This window comes from Oxyura jamaicensis, chromosome 14 (genome assembly GCF_011077185.1).
Source record: "Oxyura jamaicensis isolate SHBP4307 breed ruddy duck chromosome 14, BPBGC_Ojam_1.0, whole genome shotgun sequence".
NCBI classification, from domain to species: Eukaryota; Metazoa; Chordata; class Aves; order Anseriformes; family Anatidae; genus Oxyura; species Oxyura jamaicensis.
Genome location: NC_048906.1, coordinates 7,681,200 through 7,706,879, shown reverse-complemented (window position 1 = coordinate 7,706,879; position 25,680 = coordinate 7,681,200). Strand labels below are relative to the sequence as shown.

The 25,680-nt window shown below is 41.7% G+C and overlaps 2 protein-coding genes and 1 long non-coding RNA gene across 3 annotated transcripts in view; all 3 read left to right on the top strand.

The window, feature by feature from the left end:
* The window catches only part of OTOA (otoancorin), a 33,578-nt gene extending 26,607 nt beyond the window's left edge, over positions 1-6,971 (top strand). Inside the window, exons 24-29 of the mRNA XM_035339711.1 lie at positions 1,291-1,433; positions 1,831-1,967; positions 2,549-2,646; positions 4,525-4,717; positions 5,876-5,965; positions 6,536-6,971. Of these exons, the coding sequence (XP_035195602.1) occupies positions 1,291-1,433; positions 1,831-1,967; positions 2,549-2,646; positions 4,525-4,717; positions 5,876-5,943 (639 nt within the window). The 3' untranslated portion in view covers positions 5,944-5,965; positions 6,536-6,971. The remainder of the gene's footprint in view (positions 1-1,290; positions 1,434-1,830; positions 1,968-2,548; positions 2,647-4,524; positions 4,718-5,875; positions 5,966-6,535) is intronic.
* A 5,799-nt stretch (positions 6,972-12,770) lies between these two features.
* KDELR2 (KDEL endoplasmic reticulum protein retention receptor 2) lies at positions 12,771-25,426 on the top strand. Its single transcript, XM_035339698.1, has 5 exons — positions 12,771-13,006; positions 18,934-19,034; positions 22,009-22,167; positions 23,176-23,428; positions 24,214-25,426. Exons 1-5 carry the CDS (start codon positions 12,916-12,918, stop codon positions 24,246-24,248), a joined length of 639 nt encoding a protein of 212 aa, XP_035195589.1. The 5' UTR covers positions 12,771-12,915; the 3' UTR covers positions 24,249-25,426.
* On the top strand, positions 13,019-16,878 carry LOC118174396. The gene is made up of 2 exons (XR_004754639.1): positions 13,019-13,792; positions 14,129-16,878. It is a non-coding gene; the product is annotated as an uncharacterized LOC118174396 (long non-coding RNA).
* Positions 25,427-25,680: the final 254 nt, after the last annotated feature.

Genomic DNA, 25,680 nt, shown 5'->3' with positions numbered 1-25,680 from the left:
ATTATTGAATTTACTACTGTATTCCTGCTTTTTGAGACTCAAGTCCTAGAATCGCCTAGGAAACTGATACAGCCACCCCCACCACTCCCTGCTGGTTGTCTTCAGCCTTGGCCCCTGCAAATGAGGGCTGGTAGGTCAGCACTGATGTCTGCCTGGCTGTTGGCTTCTCTGGTGAGATGGCCAAGAGGACATCAATCAGTATTAATTGTAGTGGTGACCAACCTGTTCTTTACCACTTGCCCACCAAGTAATAGAAGAGGTCAGCAGTTATTAGCGAATATGCCATTTGGATATTATGCTCCTCTCATGTCCCACTCCTTGAATAACTTCTAGTCATGTCAATGGACTTTGATATTAAAATGAGATAAAGTTATAGGTTTTTATTTGTCTATGTTTTTATTTGTCTATGCAATTGGTAGCATATTTCTGACTTACACCCAGGGCCACTCAGTTGCACAGATGCTGGCATGGTGGCATCCAGCTTTGGCAGGGTATCACAAGTTTGCTTAATAGATTCATTTTCTGAGGAGCATTATCAGAAGGAAGCACTTGGGAGGATTTTATACAATAATAGTAGGCCTTTGAGATTTCTTGCTGTCAGTAAGAGTAGTAACTTAAAAGAGATTCATCTCACCCAACTTCAACTGTCTAAAAGACAGGCAGCTAGTTTAAGCTAGTCATTGCAACTCACTATCTCAGATACATTAAGATCCCTTGGAAGACTAGTTTCTTCCATTGACTTTGGTGACCTATTAAGTAGTTTGTAAATGGTCAGTTTAGGATGAGCACCATCCTAAGTGATTTAGGCTTGCAAAGACATTTTGGCACCTACATCCCATTCACATCTGAATCTTAGTCCTAACCACAGGTCACCGTCTATATGTGACACTTAAATAAGGCAGAACAACCTGATATTAGAAAACGTAAAAATTTCATGTTGATCCACTTGATTAGTTTGCATTTCTTTTTTATCAATTTAATTGAATTGGGCAGTTCTGTTAGGCATTTCAATGCACATTTCTCCTGGGGAAGTGGTCCCTTGTGACCCAGCAAAAGGCACAGTGAATTCTTGTAATTTTCATTTGGGAAGTATGTAACCATGCTCTGCTTAGATGCCTCATAGAGGTTGTACCAGTGTCTGTCCTGAAGGCCATGCAAAACTCCATTTAATTATGTTGGGGAGGCTCCATTGTAATACTCCATAGCTTCCAGTAAGACTTTGAGCTTCTAGTAACAAAACCTTCAATTATGTTCACTCTGTTCATGCCTAATATCTTATTATTTTTGCAGGCAAGATCTATTTTGCACAGTTTTCTAGAAGACTCTGGCCAGACAATGAATACATTAAAAAGCTTTGATTTAGTTGGATTAGGAGCTATTCTCTGTGCTCTGAACTCCACAGAAATCATGTCCATAAGGAGTGTTGAATTCAGGTACTGCATTTGATACTTATGAAATATGTATTAGTATTTGTATTGACAAAATGCAGTTTGTTTTCCTTTGAGATTTCCAGAGCCTAAAGGCCTCTTTTACTTTGTACTTTAGATGGTTTAAGAAAAGCAATAGATGTTATGGAAAGCATACAGTAGCTGTTTAAAATATAGCCCATTTTAGATTTTCTCTGCCATTTATATCTCACCTGTCCAATATTGCACTGAGAAACTTGGGCTTTTGCTCAAAGCATTAAACATTTGTATGCAGCATTTTTACATACATTTTTAACTGGAAAATATGTTTATAGTCTTGCTACTGCAGACTAAGTATATTCCAAGCACTTTTAATATTGCATGTGATTGCAGCATATCATATTAACCTTGTTGCCTTTTGCAGTGCTGCTGTTGCAAGAATTGGCCTGTTGCTGTGTAGCACTCCTGTTCTGAGGCAGTTTAAGAAAATGGCAGAGTTTGTATTTGGAACTGCAACCAGCTGGAATGGCTCTGTGTTACAGGAGATTGGTACTATAGCAGGTAACAATCTTCAGACTGCATATGGTAATAGTTGTGAAGCAGTATCATTGAGCATTAGGAGACAGGTTCATGTAGTAGTGCATTTTTCTAGACTGGCAAAACATTTCTTCCAGGGAGGAGTCATCTGCAGGGATGGATGTTCAGCAATTTCTTTAGTGCTAAGGAAAAGTCATGGTAGTCTCCATGAGGTGCCTCCCATTGCACTTTTTTTCAAGCTTTCCAATAATTTCACTGAATTCTCCCTAAGACTTCTTGTATCAGAAGAAGCTGTGAAGAAGAAGTCCTGAATACCACTGCTTTTATAGATTTTATAGATTTAAACACATCTCCCCTCAACTGTCTCTTTTAGAAGCAAGAGAGTTATTTAATGGCCCCTTGGGTAGTGTAGGTTCCATACCGATAGCTAAGGTCAGATTATTTCTAATATTTGCATATAATGAAAAGAGACAACAACAACAACAACAAAATGGTATTTTTTAATGAAACATTGAAGAAATACATTTATTAGATATTTTGTGCAAGAGCTTAAAATTTGCGTTAGCTTAAAAGTCAGTCTAATAAAAAATGTATTACCTTTGCAGGTGGTTTGAATGAGGATGAATTAAAAGCTTTCAATAAAAACCTGATGCCATATTTCCAGCCAATAGCAATAAGCCACATACCTGGTGAAATTTTCCAAGTAAGAGCCTTATTAGTGAAGTAGAAACCAAATGTATATATTTTTTACTCTCTTGTGAATGAACTACAGCACTGATTTATGGTTAGGCTTGGGGTTTCAGCAAGAATTTTTCTGTGGTCTGTTAAGTGAGAGACAGTCAAAGATCTGAAACATTAACTTTCAACTATATCATCTGTATTTGTGATGAGCATAAAATATGTTAAACAAGCTTTTTTTCCCCTCAAATGCTTTCCAAGGGAAAAGAAAAGATCTAGGGCCAGAAAGCACAGAAAGGACTCTTTCTTCTGACACTGTATTCAGATCTGAGTTTTCTTCTGTTTATTAACATTTGCAGAGATGCTATCACAGCTACACATTTCTCTGCTTGACTACCTAAGAGCCTTTTTATTATCTTAAAATCTGGCACCATTCTCTGGAGTTGACTCTGAGAAACAGATTGTACAAGCAGATACAGATCAGAAAGGAATTACATCTAATTAACCCTGTTCTGAATGCGGACCAGAAATTAGAACATGGATCTTGAGATCATTGCCCCAGACGTTATTTGACTTAGTGACAAGATTAATATTCTGCCTAGGCTGGTCTCTGTCAGATGCCTGGGCAAGCGATATACTTACGGACAGATGAGCTAAACAGATAGTTAACTGTGTCAGGTTCCATAAATGAGAAAAACTCCTTGAACACTGTTCTGCACAGTACCACCAACAGTTTAGATACGCTTGAGATGTCCTTAGTCAAACTATCTCTCTGGAAAACAGGCAAAGCTGAGGGTCTACATCATCTTGTAGAATTTCTTTCAAATAACATACATTTTTGTTAGTAAGAATAGTAATGATACTACAAAATGTGCTTAACAAATAACAGGCAACCTTCCCAGAACAGTTTTCTGCATTTGAAAGATTCAAAGCAGAATTTTGTGTTTACACAGGTCTTGTGTAGAGCTGCATACATTATTCAGCTTTTGATTTATGAAAAATTACATTGTATTATGGACCTTAATTTAGTTTAAAAGTGGCTTATCTCAACATTTCTGGACTGACAGACATTTATTTGAGCTTACTAGTTTTAAAAGAGTACACCATTTGCTAGATAATGAAAAACTGGGAAGGGTTTACTCTATTGTCTGACCTACTTGGAAGGGGAATATAGTCCCTTAGAAAAATGAAGTAGAACCTGGATGCAGAACTGTTGCAGCACAGGCAGGATGTTGTACAGGAGGGCTGCAATTCTTGTGACTGCAGATTGTTAGCTGGAATCCAAGCCATCCAGCATGGCCAGTACATGCACACTTTACAGACTGGTTAATTTCTGTGTGATACAAATAGTGTAAAATTATGATTTCCGTGTTCCTTTTTAAACACAAGATTTAATATGACCGAAGTTGGAAGATTTGCAGTCTAAAAGAGGAAAATGAATGATGAGATTGAAGCATACTACTTTTTTATCTCACTGCTCTACTGATAACTCAAATCAAAGGTCAAACACAGGTTCAAGAGAGTTTGCTTGGGAGCAGATACAAGAAGAAACAAATGAAAACACAAGAGGATGCACAGCGTCATCAGTCTTTGAACAAATCAGAAAAGTGCCTGGAAAATTAAAGTCTAGTTACATATTGAAGCAGTGTCCAATATAGTGTTGGCACAGAAACCTCTAAGCTTTCAGACCCAACCAGCAAAGACAAGGGTGTAAGATAGACGAGTAGCCAGTGAAGTAAATGAACTAAAAGGTTTTTCTAAGCTCTGTTGAGATATTCTATAGAAATACAATGTTGAAGGCTGTTTCCCCTCATTCCAAAGGCAAAACAGTGATTCCTTACCAGTGTTGGAATAACTAGTCTATTAGCAGCTTAAATGACTTTCTGACTTTTTTTCCTCCCAGGCATTGTCCCCAGAACAAATAGCAAACCTGGGCCCTGAAAATGCTGCCATGGTTACAGGATCTCAGCGTAAGCATCTGACTGTATCACAGCTCCAGAGCCTTCAGCTGGCACTGGATGGAGCCAGGATAAGCACCCCAGAGGCACCCACCACAGCCTGTGCACCCCCAGTGGGGCAGACCCCAGCTCCAGGTGGTGAGTGCAGCCACTCCCCTCTCTTGCTTAGAAGGGAGGGCACTGGTGCACAAGTGGGACAGGTATCTCAGCACCTACCAGGATCATGCACGTCTTCTGAGGGTAGACTAGAGTGAATTTTCTAATCAACTTTTTAACTCAGGCTTCCAGTTGTGAACCTGACTAAGAGGAGCAGCAAGGATGGTATTGGATTTACCCACGACAAGAGATAATGGAGGAAGATAAGTCAGCTGGCTAGCGCATCACATTGTGCTAAGCGCTAGCTCGTGTAGAATGTAGTCCAAAGCAGTGATCTTTCCCTTCTTCTTTGTTCCCATATTCTTTGCCTATATAATTTAGAGCCCTCCATCTCTGGACCTTCAGATCACAGCCTTTATCTGCAGCAGAACCTGGTTTGCAGAGCTGCAAGTGGGAAAGGAGGTAGCACTGGGGTGGATTAGCACCTTTACCCAGACTTGACCTTGGGCCCCTGGAGCAGTTTTTTCTTCTGTTCCCATCCTATTTGGAATGAAAGCCTGTTAGTATCTAGACATCAGCAGTTAAACTTATTACTTCTCCATATTGCAATTTATACTGGGTGAGTTATGTTGGCAAGTGTATTAATGGACATGTTACATTTAGTGATATTTTGCACAGTAAAGCCAGTTTTGAGAAATTATTGCTGTCAAACAGCAAATATTGTTCTTTCCACTGCTGCCTGTGAGAGAGAAGCTGTGAAGAAAAGACAGGGATGCCGAGGCGCTAAAATAGCAGTAAAGGTGGCTAAATTACTCTGACGCCCTTGCAGGAATTAGAGCAGGTCTTCCTGGAAGCAGCTGAACTGTGCTCTCAGCCCAGATCTCTCATGCACATGACACGTTTCCCCTGTCGATATGCCAAAAGGAGGAGTTTCCTGGGTAAAGATCACCTGAGTTCTTAAGCTCCTCATTCGTTATTCCCAGTATACTTGTCATTATGTGCCACCCCTATGGAATGCTTCCTTTCAGAGCTGTGTATTTTAAACTGAAGTTGACCATTCTGAATTGTATCGTCTTTAGAGCTGCTGAATCTAATTGGGAGGATTGAAATGTTGGATTTTGCTGCTCCTCTCTGGCTTAGGTAAGACTGCACTAGTCTGAACTGTGTCGCGACACTAAGGCATAAAGCTTTGTTTTTCAGGTGCTCCCTGTTTGAGTGGCTTCAGCGTCTGGTTATGTGCCGTGTTCATGCTGTGTGTGCTTTCCTGAATCTATCATTGTTGAGCTTGTGGTAAGTTTTATTTTCAGTTGGAAGTATCTTTATAATAGAGACACAGTTCATCTGCAATGGTGATGGCTTAGCAGTTACACAAGTGTGAAGGACTGAGAGATCCCCTTTCTGCTTTGAATACGGAGATAATTTCTGAATAACTTTTATGTATTTTATGTACTTCTCTTAGACTATTTTTGACCCTAATAAAGGGAAAACATTTTATTTCGTCTTTACTGTAAGACCAGCCTTAACAAAAGTATATTTAAAATTCCATGCAACACCAATCCCTTAGTGCATTTTATTTGGAGCGTGTTGTTGGTATTAATCTGTATTTTGCTTGTTCCAGTCCGTTGATAAGATTTTATTCCACAACTGCTGTGATAACCTACAGCTAAATGAATGTTGCCATTAACTGTTGAGGGGGTATTACAATTTTGACAGAATAAAATTTAACAAGAGCGTTGGTGGGCTTATGTTATAAATGCTAGTTAAACAAACAAACGCTGAGTGTAACACCAGAGCATTTAAAGACTGCAAACCAAGGTATGTCAAAAGATTTATTTTTTTTCTTTGCTTTTTGATTTTCAGTGTCCTGGAGCTTACAAAGGAGATGCTAAAAAGCTGCAGCTCAGCACAAATAGTAAACAACCTGGTTAATTTCTTAAAAGCAACACCTTCACCTGGCATTGTGAAGTGGCCCCTTTTCCTTGCTTTACCATTAATGAGTAACACAGGAGTTCCCTCCAAGTGCTTCAGAAAACATTTCAAAACTGGAAAAGCCTTATGTGTGTCACGAGGAAAAAAAAATATCCAGTCCTTTTTATGTTGACTAATTTGTTCACACTATTTTATCCATCTGTTCGGTTTTCTTTTTATACTTTGAATCATTCCTCAGGACAGAGGCTGTCTTTCTGTGTGACATAGTAGAAACCATGCTGAAAGGTACTGCTGTTGCAATAAAATAATTTCATCTCTGGGATGCTGGTTTAAATCCTGCTCAGCTAAGAAGTGGTCCTATGTGAAATACCTTTCAAGCTTTTATTTGTATTTCTTTGTGGCAAACATCAGACCTAGCTTCTTAGTACTGAAAGCAGATTTAAAATTTTCAAGGGATAGGACTGGGGCTGGAGGGAAGAAGCTCCCAGCTTCTGCTGCTGCTGGGGAAGAGCGAGTGGTTGCCGTTGCTGCTGGGAATAACAGCTCCCACCCCATTCCCAGATAGTCTGTAATTCCTGCAGCAGCAGGAGCCAGCCTGATTTTCAGGGCTCTGTTATTGGCAAAGGAAGCAGTAAGAGTATGGCCATTTTTCACCCCCTCCTGTTCCCTCTTGCCCTTCAGCAATCTGTTCCTCTCTGAACTGCCTTTGCCTATCTTCAACCCTAGCAAATATGACGTGATGTTACAAGTACTACTATGCTGTATTTTATGAGCAAAGAACTACTATTGTTGCAAATTGCCTTGCACCCTTTTCTCTAGTGCCAGTGATAAAATTCTAGCTTGTTCCCAGTGCATTTCCTTTTCTGCATATAAACAGTAGATTGCAGCATTTACTTAAATAGAAAGAAATTTGTATGATCAATCCCAGTAAATACACGCAAACACCCACCAAAAACCAAAAATGCTTCAATGGATCCAATACATTATAAAGATTTATCCATTTTCTCATCTTAAAATGTCATGCTTCATTTAGATGTGAAAGTACTAAAAGGTTGTTGCATTTCTAGAAATTACTTGACCTGAATTCTGTGTGTATTTCAGTGAAGATGCAGGAGAATATTTTCATAGTCAAGAAGAGAGTCAGCGTTTCCAGTTCAGCTGTGTAAGTCAGATACGTGACTTAGCTATATCAAGCACTTCAAAAATCCATATGAGCTGAAAATGATCTTCTGTCAATGTACCTGGTAGTGATTCTGTCTGCAATTATGTGAGTCAGAGTTCAGCTTTTAATTGGAGCAGGAGTGAGCTCTTTGCTTTATGCCATCTGTGCTACGATTCCTTTCAAGCACAAGTGTTTTTAAATAGCTGAACTCCTTGATTATTTATTTTATTAAATTAATAATTATGTTAATATCTTTGGCATTGCATTTCCATTTGGTCAAAGACATCTATTTTTTACAAGAGTAGTGTAGAAAAGTATATGCAGAGCACCTACTTAATGTCATACTTGCTTCATGGTGACAGTACAAGCCCTTTTTGGTTTGTGTGATGATGGGAGCATCTTGGATGGTGAGTATTGCAGAAATGCTATTTTACTTTTTCTAGCGCACCTCTTACAAAGATCTCTGATATAACGGTTCATTCTGCAAAAACTGATTCACGAGATGCCTTTCCCAAAACTCTTGAAAATGAATATCTGTGAGGAGAATGGATGGGGAGGAGGGAGTCAGAGAGCAGTAGTGCGCACAGCATGTAGTCTGCTGTCCATTCACAATCTGGCATGCTTCCATTGCTAAGAAGAAACCGAAACACATAGAGTTTCTTTTTTACTCCTATAAACCACAGAATTGCTTACAGCAGGCATCCGTGCCATTTGATACTGCTAGCCACAAGCGCCTGTCACCAGTGCTGATGTGTATTATATACAAAATACCCATGATCACATTCACTGGCATGTGTTCGTGGGAAAGATGTCTCACACTCCCTCTTTTTTTCACACTGCCAAGACTTTTGCCAGAGAAACACTGTATAAAGTTTTCTTGATCCTTAAAGAAATGTTGCTGTTTGTTTTAGATGTGGGTAACATTTGTTTAAACCAAGCTTAATTTTCCCCATGCCCTTTTAGTTTTAACACTTGTATTTGAGAATAGCATTAAAAAAATCAGACTCTAATGCAGAAATCTGCTGTTGAATATGTCACGACACTAATTTTCTGCACACTTCGAGTAATGCAGCTCCTCTCCACTTGTGCCTACTCTGATGGTTGCTAGGCGCTGCTGTACATCCTGCAGGATATACGTCTGACTGCTGACAGTCTGACATAACTCTGGTGTAGGCCAAGCTCCTCCGAGTATTGTGAACCACGTGACAAGTGGCCATGTCCAGCGGGATGTCAGAGGAAGTATTTCATTTAATTCATTTGATGGGATGGAGGATTGTTAAGGGTCAGACAGAAAGAAATACTCTGTTGGCTTATTATTTCAGTGCCTGCCACCTTTGTGTCCAGAATCATGTTTAGAAAAGAAAAAAGGGCTACTCGTTTGGAGTCACTGGTGGAAAAATTATCCCTACCACCTGGTACTGAGGAAATTCCACATTTCTGGTATCTTTAAATCCCTGAAGATAAGGAAACGATTACATATCCACAGTGTCTGAAAGATGTCCCTCTAAAGCAGGCATTATGGCTGTTGTTTTTGTGCAGTACATGGAATGCTTGACTCCCAGCGATCTCAATCTGTCACATCAGGACTAACCAACACCTATCAGAGTGAGGTTCTAAGGAGACCACTTAAAAAAAAAAAAAAGTAATCCTTCTTTAATTTTAAAGTTAAAACGTCATTTATGCTTCTGTATAATATGCTCAAATACTCCAGGGGCAATTACACACTGCATCATGGCAGATGTGGTTTATCACTTGACTGCTGTGCCTGTCTTAGGATCATCACCGCAGACTGCAAGTCCCATCCTGTTCAACTGGGGACTTGATAGCTATGAAGTCCCATTCTGTCCACCCATGCTGCAGCAGTTGTGAGCCGCTCCTTCCAGGTGTGCCAGTCAAAAGTATCTAGGGTTAGCGGGGAGATCCTACTAACTCACTTATTTTGCTACTCACAAATAAGCAAGGAATCAAACCGTTGCCTGGAATGAGTCATGTCTAGTACCAGGACCTGTAGCAGTTATGTACCATAAAATATTTTTGTCAGAATTAGCATCTTATTAATTGTACCTGGAAGTACACAGTCTGGGAAAGCGCTATATTTTTTTCTGCTAAGAGTACAAATCAGCCAATGTCCATCTGTCTCTTCCTGCCCCTTCCTGTTCAGCATCGTTCTGCTTTTCTGATCTGGATTAATAAGGATTTTCATGCCCTCATGATGTAGGAACAGAAGGCGTGTTCAGAGTTTACAATCCGAGTGACTATACATTGCAGTATTAAATGGAGGAACTGAGATTGCTGGATTTCTTGTTTTGCAGGCAACAGTGTAACATTTATCTCCTAATATTTTAGCTGATATTAATTACCCTTGGAAACACTTAACAGTGTCTCATAGTATCTGAAGTCTTCACTGGAAAAAAAAGGAAGAGAGGACAGGAGTAAATTCCTAGAAGAGAAAAGAAAATTGTTGAAAATACTAATTAATCACAAATACAACAGGGTATTTTTCTGGTACTCTTTTCCCCAAGAACTTTCAATGGCTGTATAGAAAATAACTGTTTTGATTTACCAAAGAATAATCTTTGCTCTAGTTAAAATCATGTGATGGTTTAATGCTCTAGGTCATCTTCAAGTGAGACCTGATGTGTTTCAATATTTAATCAGATGTCAGAAAACAACTTAGATCACAAATAAGCTCTGAATATATCCTGCATAAACTGAGATAAGAGTTGTTGTTTATTCTAGTCATAATATTATTGATTCCATAGCTTTTGAAAGAGATGAAACATTGTTTTTCTACTAGGTCATCAAGAAAGCTGATAGGCAAGGTAGTTTAACTGAATTGGACCCTACTACCTACTATGTAATTGTTTCCATAGCTTGGGTTAATCACAGGCTTTCTGTGAAATAAGTATGTTCAGCTGTTTCAGGGGAGATGCCCCTCTTTTCAGGCTCTCTTCAGAACAGTGACCCTTAAGACTGAGTACTTTATTTCTATACTGAGCCCTTGCCAAGCTGGGTAGGTCACTTTTAGAAATGTGAAGTTTATTTGGGGAGAGATGCATGGAATGTAGCATATATTTCAGCTGATCAGAAGAATACACCGTATAATATTAACGCCTGTCAGTGTCTGAGCCGATATCCATTGAAGTCCATGGGCTACTGCACAAGGATTCTCTTCCTGAAACCACTGTGAACAGATGTTGAAGAAGTCTTTCATCTGGTTAAGAAATACACAGTCTGTCCACTTAATGCCACTGTCCAGGACAGCATATTTGTCCCAGATGGTATTTCATGCTCTAATACCTGTCTTTCTCAGGTATTCTTTTCTTTCATCCATGATGAAAGTGTTTTTAATCCTTTAAACCAAAGCAGAGCAAAGGTGTTAATGCTGCACAGCATCCCCCTCTCATGGGGCATTGATTTCAGGCAGCACAAATGGGACTTTAGTACCTTACTGCATCCTAGGGAAATCTTTGTCCAGTTCTTTGGGGTCCTTTGCACTACTTTGAGTACAGTGAGCTCTATTGCCAGAGCGTCTTTGAGAAGCACTGGCTCTCCAGCAGAGCATCAAATGTGCTTCTCACCTTCCACTTTTTTTCTCTTGCCTAGTCGGTGACATTGAATGTCAGGATCCTGGAGACTTTGGTCAAGGACCAAGGGAAAGTGAGAACTGCTCCGTTTCACTTGCTGTTGCTGAGTGCAAGGTATCTTAGGTAAATGGAGTTGAGATTCTGCAGTTTCCTGTTCTGCTCAGGGAGCACAGCTGCACCTCAGGATACCAGGACAGGCAGAGCTGTTCAAAGGGGCATGTGGACAGCAAGGGCTGAGCCTGCCTGGGGGTGGCAAGCCTGTCTGTCCTTTTTTCCGTTAACCGTAGGATCACTGGTGAAACAAGGGGGCTCTCATGTTAAACCCGTGGGTAAAACTTGCAGCCAAACTGGACTTGCCTGAGGTCTACCTTGTGCTGTTAACACAGGGAGCTCTGTCCTCATCTTCTGCATGCTGCACAGAAGTTAGAGCCGACCTGCAGTGCTGCCAGCTCTTGTGGAAGGCTGGAGCCAGGTGTGTGGATGCAGCAGGGTAGGTCGAGCTGTGGACAGGCTCTGGCCTCCCTCAGTTAGAGGCTAAATACCATGACAGGGAGGGACATCCTTTTGTCTTTCAGATGCGGAACTTACTATAAAGCATTAAAGTGTCCAGATTTTGGGGGAGTCAATTTGAGCTTGGGAAAAAGAGGGAAGGGAGAAGAACAGGCCAGGCAATACGTTAAAATAACTATCCTCAAGTTGAGTGCTTTGCCTGTGATGGAAATTGGTAAGTGATCTCCCTGTCTTTATCTCATCTTATGACTAGGATAAGTTTTCAAACTATATATGCTGTTCTGATGGAAATTTTCAGTGGACTTCATACAGCATGGTTCTTATGCTACAGGGTGTGTAATAATGTCAAATGAAATTTTTAAGAAGTAACTTACTCTTCAGGGATGCTAAAAAGTAAAGTACCTCTGTCTAGATGGGGTAACTTGGTATGTATTTTCCACAATCATTGGAAATCCCATTCCTGTCCCCACAGGAATGAAAGCTGTATCTAGCTTTGTTATTTTTTCTTGCAGACAATATTGGAGAGTTATTACAGGGGATATTCTTTGGACTGGACAACTGCCCTCCTTCAAGTTCAGGGATTCTGGGCTGCAAAGGTGCAGCATGTTGACTGACAGAAGCATTACTGGTGCTAGGAACAATTTATTTATTTTTTTCTTGGAAGATTAGCTCCGAGAGCTACTTATATGACAATAGCTGTCACTATCATGCTTGCCTCGGGAGCGCCATCAGCCCAGGCACCGCTCCTGCCTCATGAAAAACCTCAAATCCACTCATCTACCAACCAAAAGAGGAAAAAAAAAAAAAAAAAAAAAAAAGGATCGGGGGCTCCCCCCTCAGAGGGCTGAGGGCGGCCCCGGGGCCTGGGCCGGGCCGGGGGAGGCGGCGCCGCTCCCGCCCGTTTCCCAGGGTGCAGCGGGCGCGGCGCTGCCTGGCCACGTCCCCGGGCCACGTCGCTCGGTGCCCGCTGAGCTTGCGCCATCTTCGCTCCCCGGCTCCCGGGCTGCGCCTCCTCCTCCTCTTCCTCCTCCTCGTCTCGCCGCTCCGCCGCCATGAACATCTTCCGCCTCACCGGGGACTTGTCCCACCTGGCGGCCATCATCATCCTGCTGCTCAAGATCTGGAAGAGCCGCTCCTGCGCCGGTGCGTGGGGGGAAGGCAGGCCCGGGCGGGAGGGCGGCGGGACCCGGGCGGCGGCGGCTGAGGGGAGCCCCTGAGGGGCCGCCCGTTGCCCGAGGAGGGGATGGTCGGCGGTAAAGCGGGGGGAGGTGGTGTCGTGGGGGGGGGGGGTCGCGCCTGCCTGAGGCGCCCCCTCAAGGTCCCCCGGTGGAGGCCGGGCGGGTGCTGAGGAGTGATCGCTCCCCTCAGCGCCCCCCCTCGGTCCCCCGCACCCGGCAGCGGGGAGCACCCCCGGGTGGGCGCCCCTATTCCCGGCCGGGGGCGCCGCGGCGGCTGCCCTTCCTCCGCAGCTTCTGCGGCCGCGTTTTCTTCGTGCTTTAACCCCCGGCAGCGCCGCCTCGGCCGGTCCCGGCGGGCAGCGCCGTGCCCCCGCCGCTGCTGAATGAATGGGGCCGGCGGGAGGGCGCCGGGCCCGGGACTCGTTCGCCCGTCGCTGGCAGCGCCGCTCTGCAGGCGACGTGGTGCTGGGAGCGGCTGGCTCGCAGGCTGCAGCTCCTGAACTTTCCCTCCCTCCTTCCCTCCCCCCTTTCCCTTCCCTTCCCACTGAGCTGCTCAGCGCTCCCGGCGGGCTGGCCCCGCTCCCTTCTCCCCTTTGTTTCCCTCTCCTCCCCCCTCCCCCGGTACGAGCCCGTTCTCCCTCCGGGCCGTGCCGCCGCCTTCTGCAGCCTCGGTGCTGCCGGCTGGAAGGGAGCGAGGCCGGGCCGGGGCCGGCAGTCTTCCCCGGCCTGCTCTGACGTGGCACCGCGGAAGGTGGGGCGGGGAGGCCCCGGGGCTCGGCCACCCTCCGGGCTCGGGGCTGGGAGAAGCCCCGCGGCCACCGAGCAGCGCCCCGGCCTCTGGCAGGGCTGGGGAGGGCCGGCCTCGGCCTCCCTTCCCCAGCCCGTGCCCTCCGCCTGCTCGCAGGGCTTGCAGCGGCCACGGCAGGAGCCCCAGCCAGGTCTCCGCACTACTGCACGGCTCCAGCCTCTGTACAGCCAGGAGCTTGGTCCCGAAGGGGCATTTCTGCACCCTGCGTGGGTTAGGTGGATCAGGCCGGCGAGCCTGGAAGTGCTGCTGCTGCTGCTAGGAAGAGTGATTATGCCTCAGATCGGTTGGCCGTGTGTTGACGTGGAATAACGTGCAAGTATGCTCTGGAGCAGCTGCGTCTGTGAAGTATTTGGTTAAGAATGTGAGGAATTAGTTTAGGTTGCAACCTGAAAAAACTGAGAATGGGGAAATTAAATCTCGTTCCGCTTACAGGTAAGAGGAAGTACAGATTCTCTATGTTTTCAGGTTGCTTTTTGCAAATCACTCGGTAGCGCAAAAAAAAAAATCATTGTAAATGAAGGTTTTTGGTCTAGAACAGTCATTTCTTCATATGTGAAGGTGTCAAGTAAATGACTTCCTAGTTGAAATACAATGATAGTGCAGAACTGTCATTTCTGAGGCCAGGGAACCTAAGATCTCTTCCCTAAATGAGTGTTCCTGGCTCGAGCTCTGGTGGATCAGGCATTCTGTCTAGGTCTGTCTGGAGGGGATCTGGCCCCCAACTGTTCTCTGGAATTCTCTCCTCCTCCGTCATACTTGAGAAAAGCTGCCAAGGCTACAAACGACTAATGAGTTAACGAGCTGAAAAATAATCATGTCTTACTGTCTGAAGAAGGACAATGAGAAGTTCGGTGCAAGACTGAAATTCTAATAGCGATTTATCCAGGAGATTCCTAAGTGACCTTTGGACACGAGGTTATTTACACAGCGTAGTACAGCATAACCCAGTCCCATCTTTCTGTTTAAAAAGTGATCTGTTGTTTTTCTTGGGTCAGTTAGGACTGAGGATCCCTGTTATTAGGATTTTACTTGTAGGGAAGAAGAATCATAGCAGTCATTTTTCGTACTGTGTTCTCCAACAGAGAGAAGTAAAGGGGCCTGTATCACCCTCAGCTCTTCTCATCACCAAATCAGCCAGCATCCTCTAACCCAAGTGCACCTGCCTGCCCTCGTTCAGTTGAAAAGCCTGCTTCATCCTTTTTCCTCAGCAAAAGGCTGAAATCCCTTTTGTGTGGGATTGTTTCATGGTGTCTTCTATTTCTGCCTGTGTTTTTAGGAGTAAGTCCAGATCCATTGTACCTCTGATATTGGTGTCAGAGGCCTAATGAGTTGGCTAGAAGGAGAACAGTGCCCCGGAGGAGCATGGGGTTCTATTTTGGGGGGCTTCTTCCTGTAGTGGTTTGTTGTTGTTGGTTGCGGTTTCTGAGGATAAAAGTTTCATAAATAAAAATTCTCATAAAATACATTTTTAAAGTTCATGACAATAGCCCCTAATGAGTTGCCAGTAACTGTTCAGCAGCTGCTCGATGCTGTTAATAGAGGGCTTCGTGTGATTCCTTTACATTGCGTGGTCAGCAGAGCAGATCATAAATTAAATAAATGTATGCCCCATGGTTGTTGGTGACTAAGGAAACTGAGCAAACCAGCAGCTGGTTTAACTGTGTGCTTCTGAAGCAGTAGAAGCTTAGAAAACAAATAGAGGCTTCTAAATGATTGCTAAACTGCAGGCTGTGATCCATGAAGAGCTGGCAAACCACATGGTGCCGACTACTCTCATCTAGTTGCATCTGTGTGTGTCTGAGGCCTTTGTTCCATGAGGAGCTAGGAGGCCTGTAAAAGCAGCTGGAGCTGAGCAGGAGGCAGCCTGTGTACCTCTGCCGCAACTCTTCTGCGAGCTCCTGCTTTCCGAAAAGATGTGTCAGTCCTCATTCCCTTTCCTAAGAAGCGAGTCCTCTAATTGAGGAAAACTGATGAGGCCAGGATAACCTGCGTTATGAAGCAGTCTGTGTTTTCAGTGTTTGACGAGCTTAATCTATTTCTTTTTTTCCTAATTTAGTCAATGTGCTAAAAAGATAACAAGGGGTAAGCAAATCAAGTCATGATTTCAGTGCTGGCAGGGCAACAATTTTTTGCATGAGTGGTTATTTGAGTTTCCACATCTAGAATTCGAAAAAAATGTTCGCCACTCCAAATAACAGCTCAGAAATAATTACCAGGAGCTGTGGAGAATGCTGCAGGTAACTATGTTATTGACTCTTCTGTCATGATTAGGAAATTCATGAGACTTGAAGAATCCTCTGCTTTCAAACATTGTCATGTTCAGACTGTATTTTCTAATCTATTCCAAGTCGAATTAGATTGTTTGCGCTGTGAATTACTACCTGAAAATTGATTTGCTTTTCTCAGTGTCATTTGTCAAATGTTAAAGGTGACCTGCAGTTGTGAGGCTGTCATATGCTGAATATTCTCTTAAAAAAAAAAAAAAATACAGGTAGTGAGTGTGTAACACTTTTGCTGGGTGATGTAGCTGTCTCACCTGCTGTGGACCAGACTGTACTGTGTTGAAAACTTTAGAAAGTGTATTGCCATAGGTAGTTGCCAATTTGTCTGTTTTCTCAGAAAATACTGCTTTAGGTAGGTTTGGAATTTCATTTCTCTTTTTGAAGGAAAACCTTGCCTTTTAGTTGATAAATTTGAGTTTAGGGTTAGGTTGATTTTTTATGTCAGCATTTTATTAGCGGAATCACAGGAGCCGTGGTTCTGTGACTGATGTGGAGTTCAAGCTAAACATACTATTTTTTATTAAATTCTACAAAAAGTCTGTGAGGTTTCCATGACCGTGTACAGACTGGCTTTCTGCAGGTCTCACAGCTGTGACGTGCAGCTTGTGCTCAGGTAAGTGGTGCATAGACTCCATAGCCAGGCTGCCTGAACGCCTCTGCTGTGCAGTCTGTCACGCCACCGAAATCACAACAGCAACTGTGGTTGATGAGAAAGTATCCCAGTTTCAGCGCCGCTGTCCTCCTTGTCTGTGAAAATCAACAGAGCTTTGGAAGAATCTCATGCTCTTGCTTTTAGCCAAGCAGAAGTTGAAGGAACTTCTCCATGCATGAGGATGAAACAAAAATGAGAGGTTTGCCTCCTGAAAATTTGAGCCCAGAGCTTTGAAAGATGAAGAAATAAAAACGTGTATGTTTAGCTCATGAGCTAAGTAATGTGTGAGGGAGGAGGAGCAGAATGACAGCAGCGTGGTTGCTCTGTCCCAGGTGTCAGCCACAAGCCCTGGGCAGCGCTGTGCAGGTATACTGATACCTTTCCTAACAGCTAGAAGTGAATCAAGCAAGTCCTTCCTGTAAAGTTTGTGCCGGTGTCCTCTGTGCAGTTCTGCTAGGGAATGGATTTTAGCTTTCTCCCGGTTTGCCTGGCTCCCCACAGGCCTTTGGTTTAAACTTTGAACCTTGCCTAGACTAGCCAACTTAACTTGAAACTATAATAAATCATTGATCAATAATTCATGTATTCAATATGCTTTTTTTCTTGCTGTTTGCAATTCTTTACCAAAAGAACATAGCATATGAAGTAACGGAGCATCGTTACGCGCAGTGACATGATGCTGCGCTGTGATCCATGTGGCTTTCTCTGTCTGCAGGCTCAGACTGCAAGGCAGGGCTGCACCTGGGTCTGAGGAGTATCAAAAGTCTGTTAACTTTGGAAAGCTGTGTCTTTGTTTAGTTTTTTAAATGGGGCTTTTGCCTTGCAGTTCTACAGTCTGCATAACAAAGTTTTGAGGTGCTTACTGTTTGCTGTCATTTATGCTTGGTAATTGAGTGTTGGGCTGTTGTGTAGCTACCGCCTTAGGTTTACCTAAGCGGCTTATGTTTCAGGTACAAATGGTGCAAACAAAACCTTCTAATTGTTATAATTTCAGCCATTCCTGTGCTTTGTCTGTGAAGGTGAAGTCCCTTCATTTGGGGCAGTTCAGTGTTTGCTAAGCCTAAATAGAAAAGGAGTTCAATAACCATAGCACACAGCCTGCCTTCTAATTGGTTTATGGCACTGTTAATGAAAGCTGTTGTCAGAGTGCTGGTGTAAAGGGACGAGGATTTTCAGCCTTGCATCGTAACCCTTTTCTAGCGAATAATTTCCCAGCTTGTTTTTCTGAACAATGTTTGCATGCTTAGCTAAACAAATTAAGCTATTTTCCCACTGGATGACTGAAAACAAGAATAATTGTAATAACAAGATAAAGGCTTGGTGGTTTTGTGCCCCTGCTGTAACACCGCCACATCAGTGTTATGGCGTGATGCTTCGCTTGAATCTTCAGAAGCTTTTAGCGACTGTGCAAAGCTTTAATGCAGCGTTTCACCAGTGGGCGCTGTAGTTAGTGGTATATCTGCCTTCAGAAACTCTGGTGGCTGAAGAACAAAGGTTTTGATGTCTGAGCTTTGGCCTAAAGTTGAAAGTTACTTTGAAGATTCTGTGTAGATGTCTGTTACTTTAGCTCACTACTCTATTTTCATAAATACTATTACGTAGTAAGATCTCTTTTTGACTTACATAATTATTTTTCACCATTTGTTCCTTAAGTTTCATAATTTAATTTCCTTGAGCCTTAAAATCACTTAATTCATTTAAAATCATCTCATTGGTGTTAGCACACTTCCTTGTTATCTCTGGAGCTGTAGTAACTATTGCCCTTACACCTTTCCAGGTGTTCATCTAGAGGTAGTGCATGACAACACTGAGACTTGAAAGCTAATGCAGCCTTGATAATGATAACGCAGAACAGATGCCTCACGGGTGGTATTTTTGGAGATTATACTAACTACTGTGAGTGATTTCTAAGTAGTGCTCACAACTTTTCCAGCACAGCAATGTGTAGGTAGTGTACGTTCACAGTGCTGAGATACAGCTAACTTACTGTTCTGATTGTACAGCGTACTTCTGTAAGCCTAGTTTTTGTCCTAATTTTGTAATGAACTTGCACAGAAGTAAGGGGTATATTCTTTCTCAGCCTTGGCATCAAGTGTTTTAAAGAACATCATCACTTTCTGAATAATTAATTATTTCCTTTATTGCTTTAGGTATTTCTGGGAAAAGCCAGCTTCTGTTTGCACTGGTCTTCACTACCCGTTATCTGGACCTCTTCACTTCATTCATTTCATTGTATAACACATCTATGAAGGTAGAGTATACTGAAGAGTTAGAAAAGCTAGTATTGTTGCATGCAGAGCGCATAATTTCATTAATCAAGGCCTGTTTAATTGGCCCACCGCACAGTTAGTGCAGAACAAATTCTGGAAGGGCTTTGGATAAAGCACATGGAAAATGGACTTAAAACCCTACTCTTTCCACGCTCTGCATGCAATTTTCATAAAACTGTTTGTAATGGGTACTGTGACACTTAGAACAAATGCCAGTTTGGTTATTGGAAATAAAAGCCTGTGGCAAAAATGTTTCACATAAATTGTATTTCTCATTTGGGAGAGTGGAGCTTAAGAAAAATCTCTTTTTGCACACTACAAGGTAAATTGGTATTCAAAGTATTATGTAGCCAGAATTGCAGCTAATGTCTTGTCTGAGGCTGATGAGAAGTTTGCAGGAGAGTGCTTTAGGAGCATATAGCTTCCATCTGATTATGCCCCTTTTGTTTGCCCACTGAATGTTAGTGAGCTCAAATCTGTTTTTGTTAGTTCTGTTTGTTTGTGCCATTTCTGATGATGAGTACAAGAAAATAAAGCATCAGACTGGAAGAGTGCAGCTTGTTTGGCATTTGTGGCACTGGAGCAGGCACCTTCTTAATCCACTATGTTCTTGGGTTTCTTAATGCCTTTCAGTTGTATTTCAGACAAGAATGTAACTTTTCCAAGAGGGAAGACTAGGCAGTCAGTAACATGAAAAGTACTGAAGAATAAAAGGAATAATACTGTAAAATAAAATGTTAGATCTTAGACCTGCTCAGCCTTCTGTCTTCTGACAGGTCAGATATGCATATGATTATGTTTTAACATCAACGTTGTAGATGAAGAGCTGTGGATTAAGTACAACTTTCTTGAAACACAAGCTGTTTGTCACAGGGGATTTCTAAGACTATTGAAAGCTAGTGTTGGATGCCCTAAGGAGCAGCTAGTTCTTTGTTTAATGGTCATGATTCAGAGTCATGGCTGAGTGTCTTCTACAGCCCTTGTACCCAGAAAATGAATGAATGTGGGAAATAACGCATGATAATCACTTGCATACTGAACAGTCTTCCCAGCAGTGGGAGAGGAGATCCAGTACTAACATGTAAAATGAAAGCCTGTAGTTACAGGCTTATAGGTAACTACAGTTACAGTTTCAAAGATTCCTACTTAGACACGCTTTGTTAGATGTAACTAGCTTTTCAGCTTGTTGTTGTAGAAGATAAAGCTGCTTGAGTGCCCTTAGCACAGCTTCTTCTCTCTGTGAATACTCAGAATTATCTAACGTTACACAGTTGTGGTGGAGAACAGGAGCTTCTATACAAATAAGCTGACCCGGAGCATTGCTAGATGAGTTTTCTAGTCAAAGGAAGATGCTGTAATCAGTGGCCAAAAAAAAAAAGTTAGTTTCCACAGAGTTAGGATTTACTTCATTTTTTAAAAAGACATAAATTAAACTGTAGGTGCCAAATCAAGATATATTTGTCTGGCAGCAATCATCAGATATTTAAGAAAATAAGTATTTTTTTCCTGTGCTCCAGGAGTGTGTGTGTGTATGTGTGTGTATATATATATATATAAGTATGCAAATTGGTACTAACTGCCTTTCTTACTGATCTGTAGACTTGAATTTTGTGATTTTTAGCATTATGGCTCTTAGAGTTGATTTTTGCATAGCACTTGTATCTGAGTATTGGATGCATTTTATTTTTGGCACCTTTGAAAATGAAAATAAAAACTTTTTGATTGCCCCAAATACACTGTAATTCTCATGAAGAAACTTCCAGTAAGGAGTTGGGGTTCATTCGCGTCCCGTAGTGCCTTCTGTGACCACACCAATTAGGATCAGCTTACAGCTGCAGTAGGCATTCCCTAAATCTAATATCTTGTCACATGGCCCTTTATATAGGGCCGATCAGGGTGCTAGTGTAATAAGTCTTTGGATTCTGAGCTCCCTAACATTTTATTTGTAGTATTTTGTATTTGTGAGCACTGCTTTTAGTGATGGATAGAGTCTGCAAACAGTGGTTTTTGTTTTAAATTTGTTTCAGTTGTGAAGAACCTGTATTTAATGTAATAAATTGTTTGGAATATTTAATCTTTCTGATGAAACTGGGGCAGATGCTAAATTAATTGTCCAGTCTAGTCTACTGTACCATGTTTTCTTCAGGACACTGTGAGCTGTGTCCTGATGGTGGCAGATTGACCTTCAGAAAGTCATGTATTCTCTCGATGACTCTGTCATTCAGCTGTAAAATACAGCTATTTACCCATTCCCCAGGGAATAGGTATGAAGTCTACTGTGCCATAACAGTTAGAAATAGTAAGGTTAGAGATTAACTGAAATTAAAACTGAACTCAGGTTCAATGCTTCTGGCAGTCTTCTAGCTTTAAGTTTTATGGCCTGCAGGTCGGTGGAAGACATTGGCCACTCTTCTGATTTAAGATATGTTTAAAGGTCTGAAATCAAATCAGCTAAGTTGTTAGTTGTTAAAAGGCTGAGTCTGTGTGGGGCTTGTTCAATAGGTTTTTAAGTGCCATATGAGCCACACCACCCCCAGGCTTTTTGAATTCAAAAAGACCTCTTCCATAATTATTGTATGTATATGTATGTACATTTTAAATTCAAATGTTTTGGGCTCTGCAGTTGCAGTAGTCTTCCATCTCCAGTCTGTTCTGTAGTTCTGTCTACACAGAGAAGAGTCTCTAAAGAAACTTCTGACAATCACTTCAGCCAGAGGCAAGGTGACATTTGAAAACATCATTGGGTTGTTGGTTTTGAATTATTACTCTGCTGAGAAGAGCTAAATGCCACCAGAGGTAGCATGAATTTGCAGAGGCATGTAAACAATGTATACAAACAACTAAGAAAGGCAGAGCTTACTCCTTTTAATGTCTGGGAATATCTTTGTTCAGTGAGCTTGGTGTAATCCTGCAACCTCTGAGTTGATTGGTTTTTTTTCTTTCCTTACTCTTTAGCTTATCTACATTGCTTGCTCGTATGCCACTGTGTACCTGATCTACATGAAATTTAAGGCCACCTATGATGGAAACCATGATACATTCAGGGTGGAGTTTCTGATAGTTCCTGTCGGCGGCCTCTCGTTTCTTGTCAATCATGACTTCTCTCCTCTGGAGGTGAGTTGGTTATGGGCAGGAGGCTACACTCTTTTTCTCTGAAGTATGTAGTACATTAACTAAAGTACATAGTACGTGAAGGTAAACATTCTTTAGCTTAATATGGAATGTTTAGAAAGATGTCTGTGTTTAGTAGGTTCGGGCTAATCCTGTTTCTGTAATGCATCTTTATGTTATAGATGTCTCTGCAAGTTGAAGGCACTTCAGGAACCTAGCATTATTAATTAACGTTGAGTGTTCTGTTAAGCAGAAGACTGTCGTCTTTCCCAGTGCACTCTGATTGTCGCATTAATTCAAAAGAATCCCTCCTTTTGTTATGTTTGTTAAGGAAATACTCCAGAATGCAACTTGTGAGTAGCTGGTGCCACCTGCTGAAAACAAAAGAAATTATAATACTTGTTAAATGGAGCTGTGTTTCTCTATCAGAACAAAATAAGTGTAAAATGTAATTAGAGTTCAAACAGGTACATTTTTACACTAAATGAAGATAACTTTAGATGCTCATATTAAGTGGGCAGGCCTTTTTTATATTCATTGGAGTTACATTATGTAATTAGTGAAATAATTTTAATTGCAATATTTTGAGATTTTGTTTTAAACTTTGTTCTGTTAACTTGTTCTTTAAACCAATTGATTGAAAAAGTTGGAAGAACATGAAAGAAAAAGGACTTCATCTTCCATTCAGCTTTTCAGAGCATCAGCTCTGTACGCCATGTTTCATGGCATTGGGTATCCAGAGCTGACAGATGTGCGCCAGGTTTCCTCATGAGTAAACCTGTATTGGCAAGCTCAAAATCAGCACACAGCTGATTTGGAGAGCGTTGTCTGTGAAAAGTTGTTTCCTTGTACCATCCCAGGGCTGACTTAGTTTTTCCTGTACCAACGATAGTTTGCCACAATACTGTACCTGTTGCTAACGTTGATACAGAGTGAAAAGGCAATTCAAATGCTTTCTCTGCTTCTGTTAACAGTAAGACAGCTGAATAATGTGGTTGTTTTTTTTTTCAGATATTGTGGACTTTCTCCATCTATCTTGAATCAGTTGCTATTCTCCCTCAGCTTTTTATGATCAGCAAAACTGGGGAAGCAGAGACCATCACTACTCACTATCTTTTCTTCTTGGGTCTGTACCGTGCCTTGTACTTAGTCAACTGGATTTGGCGCTACTATTTTGAGGGATTTTTTGACCTCATAGCTGTTGTTGCTGGTGTGGTCCAGACCGTTCTGTACTGTGACTTCTTCTATTTGTATGTTACAAAAGGTGAGTATTGGAATAACTCGCAGCTTCAGGTAGTAGAATGTAGCAATTAACAGATTCATAAGGATCTGCTATATAGACATTACAAAGTTGTTGATTCTGTGTGCAAGTTATCATTGTAATCTCCTTGATAGCTTTAATCAAGTACACTTTCTGCTCGTTTGGGACATTTCTGAGGACTGTTTTGAGTACAGATAAAATTGTGAATGTGTAAATGATCTGGTAAACCTAACTGGCAATTATGAAAATAAGTATGGTTAAATACACGTTGCAGTTTTCTCCTGTCAACAAGCATGATCCTTGTGTTTTTACTGTCAAACTACTTTTAGTTTAGGTTCTGCACTTAGAGACAACTTTCTCCGTTTTAAATACCTCAGGAGTCCAAAGGATTTTGGTTGTTTCTGAGTAACTAAGCATTGAAGCCGTTGTTTCTGCTGGATCTATTAGTAATTCTGCTGTTACTGGTATTCCAGCATCCACCATATAACCACAAAACTATGCAAATGTGGCTGTGTTAGGCAAAACTCTAAGAAATCACAGTCGCAGACTAATACGTTGGATGAGGCTGAAAAGTAAGAATACCAGGGCGTCCCGAGAGGGCAGAGCTGGAATTACTTCATTGTAGTTGTACTGGTCTGTATTCAATAGAGAGGGAAGTTGGGGAGAGCTGATAGCAGCGCATCCCTTTTGTAACAAAGTAGTTCTACAATAGGTTTTAGTCCCTTTGAAGTTTTGACAGTTGTGTGCTTCGTATTGCTAACCGTTTTCTTTCATATTTTTCCTTACAGTACTCAAGGGAAAGAAGCTCAGTTTGCCAGCGTAAGTGCCAAAAAAAACATCACCAGCATCTGTCCTTTTGGATGCTTGGACAGAACAATCCTTATCACAAGCAAAGGTGAAGATGCTTGAGACAGAAAGTCAGAAACACAGCTCTTTATAGTGCAGGTAGTCATCAGCGGCTCTGTAAGAACGGAGGAAAAACAACCAGCAGATTTCTGTTTGATGCATCTTGCCTTTATCTTTTTTATTACTATGTATAAAGATTTTTTACATAAAGAAACTTATACTGTATTAATAAATTCAGTGTATGGTTTCAATTGGAATAGTTCCAAAAGTGAGATTTTTGTGAGATTGTTTATGACCAGGAAAAAGTGCAAACTTTTTTTTTTTAATTTTCAAGAATTTCTTTGAAATGACTGATTTTTTTCTTTTTTTTTTTTTCAGTGCACAAATATGTGCATCCTTGATGGATGGTAGTCATCTGTTCTTTCCCTTTGATTCAATTTTCATTCCACTATATTTATTTTTTCCAAAAGGTGAATATACGTCAACTTAAATCTGAAACCACCAATGTTTGATGTGATGTGCTGGTGCCCAGTCTTTGTGCCATCTGCTGACGTGGAGTTCCTTATTTAAAATATATGTTGGTGCCAGAAGGGGAACGGTCACGTTCTGTAGTTGTTCCCCTTCTAAAATAGGCTGATGGCAAGAGGATAGTCATGAAATCTGGTGGCCACAAGAATGCGCCCTTTCCTGTTCTGCCATGATGTTTGGGAAGGTAATCCCAACAACTACAGCACTTGGCAGTGCAGGTTGTGAAGGGTGGGAGTTGTGGTTCTGTTGTTTAGTGGCAGATGTTTGTAACTGTATTCTTTGTTCCGGAAAAGAAGGTTAATTATCTTGGATGTACAGCCCTGCTACACCATTGCAGCCATAGAAATGGGAGACTTGTAAGTTGTTGATTACAGTAATCTGTAGGTGATCATTTTAAACAATGTCTACATTTTCTTTTTAATGAATGCTTTATAAGCAACATCCATGTTCAGCTTCAAGTGGTTTTTGATGTCACTTTTGGACATTTACTTTTTTTTATAGACTTTCCAAAATCAGCAGCACCAGTTACCATTCTTTATCCTTTAAATGATTCCCTTTTTTTACTGAGCTGTTGCATGATTTATCCTGTGTTACCATCCTCAATAAACACTTTATGAAATGGTGAAATTGTTTCTTTTATTATTCCTGGATTAAAATTTTCCGTTAGTCTGAGCCTCGAAGAAAAGTCATGGTAAGAATGAGCTGTTTGATGTCATTGTTTGCTTTATTGATACAAACTTTTATTTAAGGATTTGAGAGGTGTTGTCACAGAATGGAGCAGTGGTGACTTGGTTTTGTTTGTTCTGTTCGAGCTCCATCTTCAGCCTCGTGTGACAAGGTTTAAAATGGAGGAATTTGGTGTAACGTGCCGAGTGGGGCTC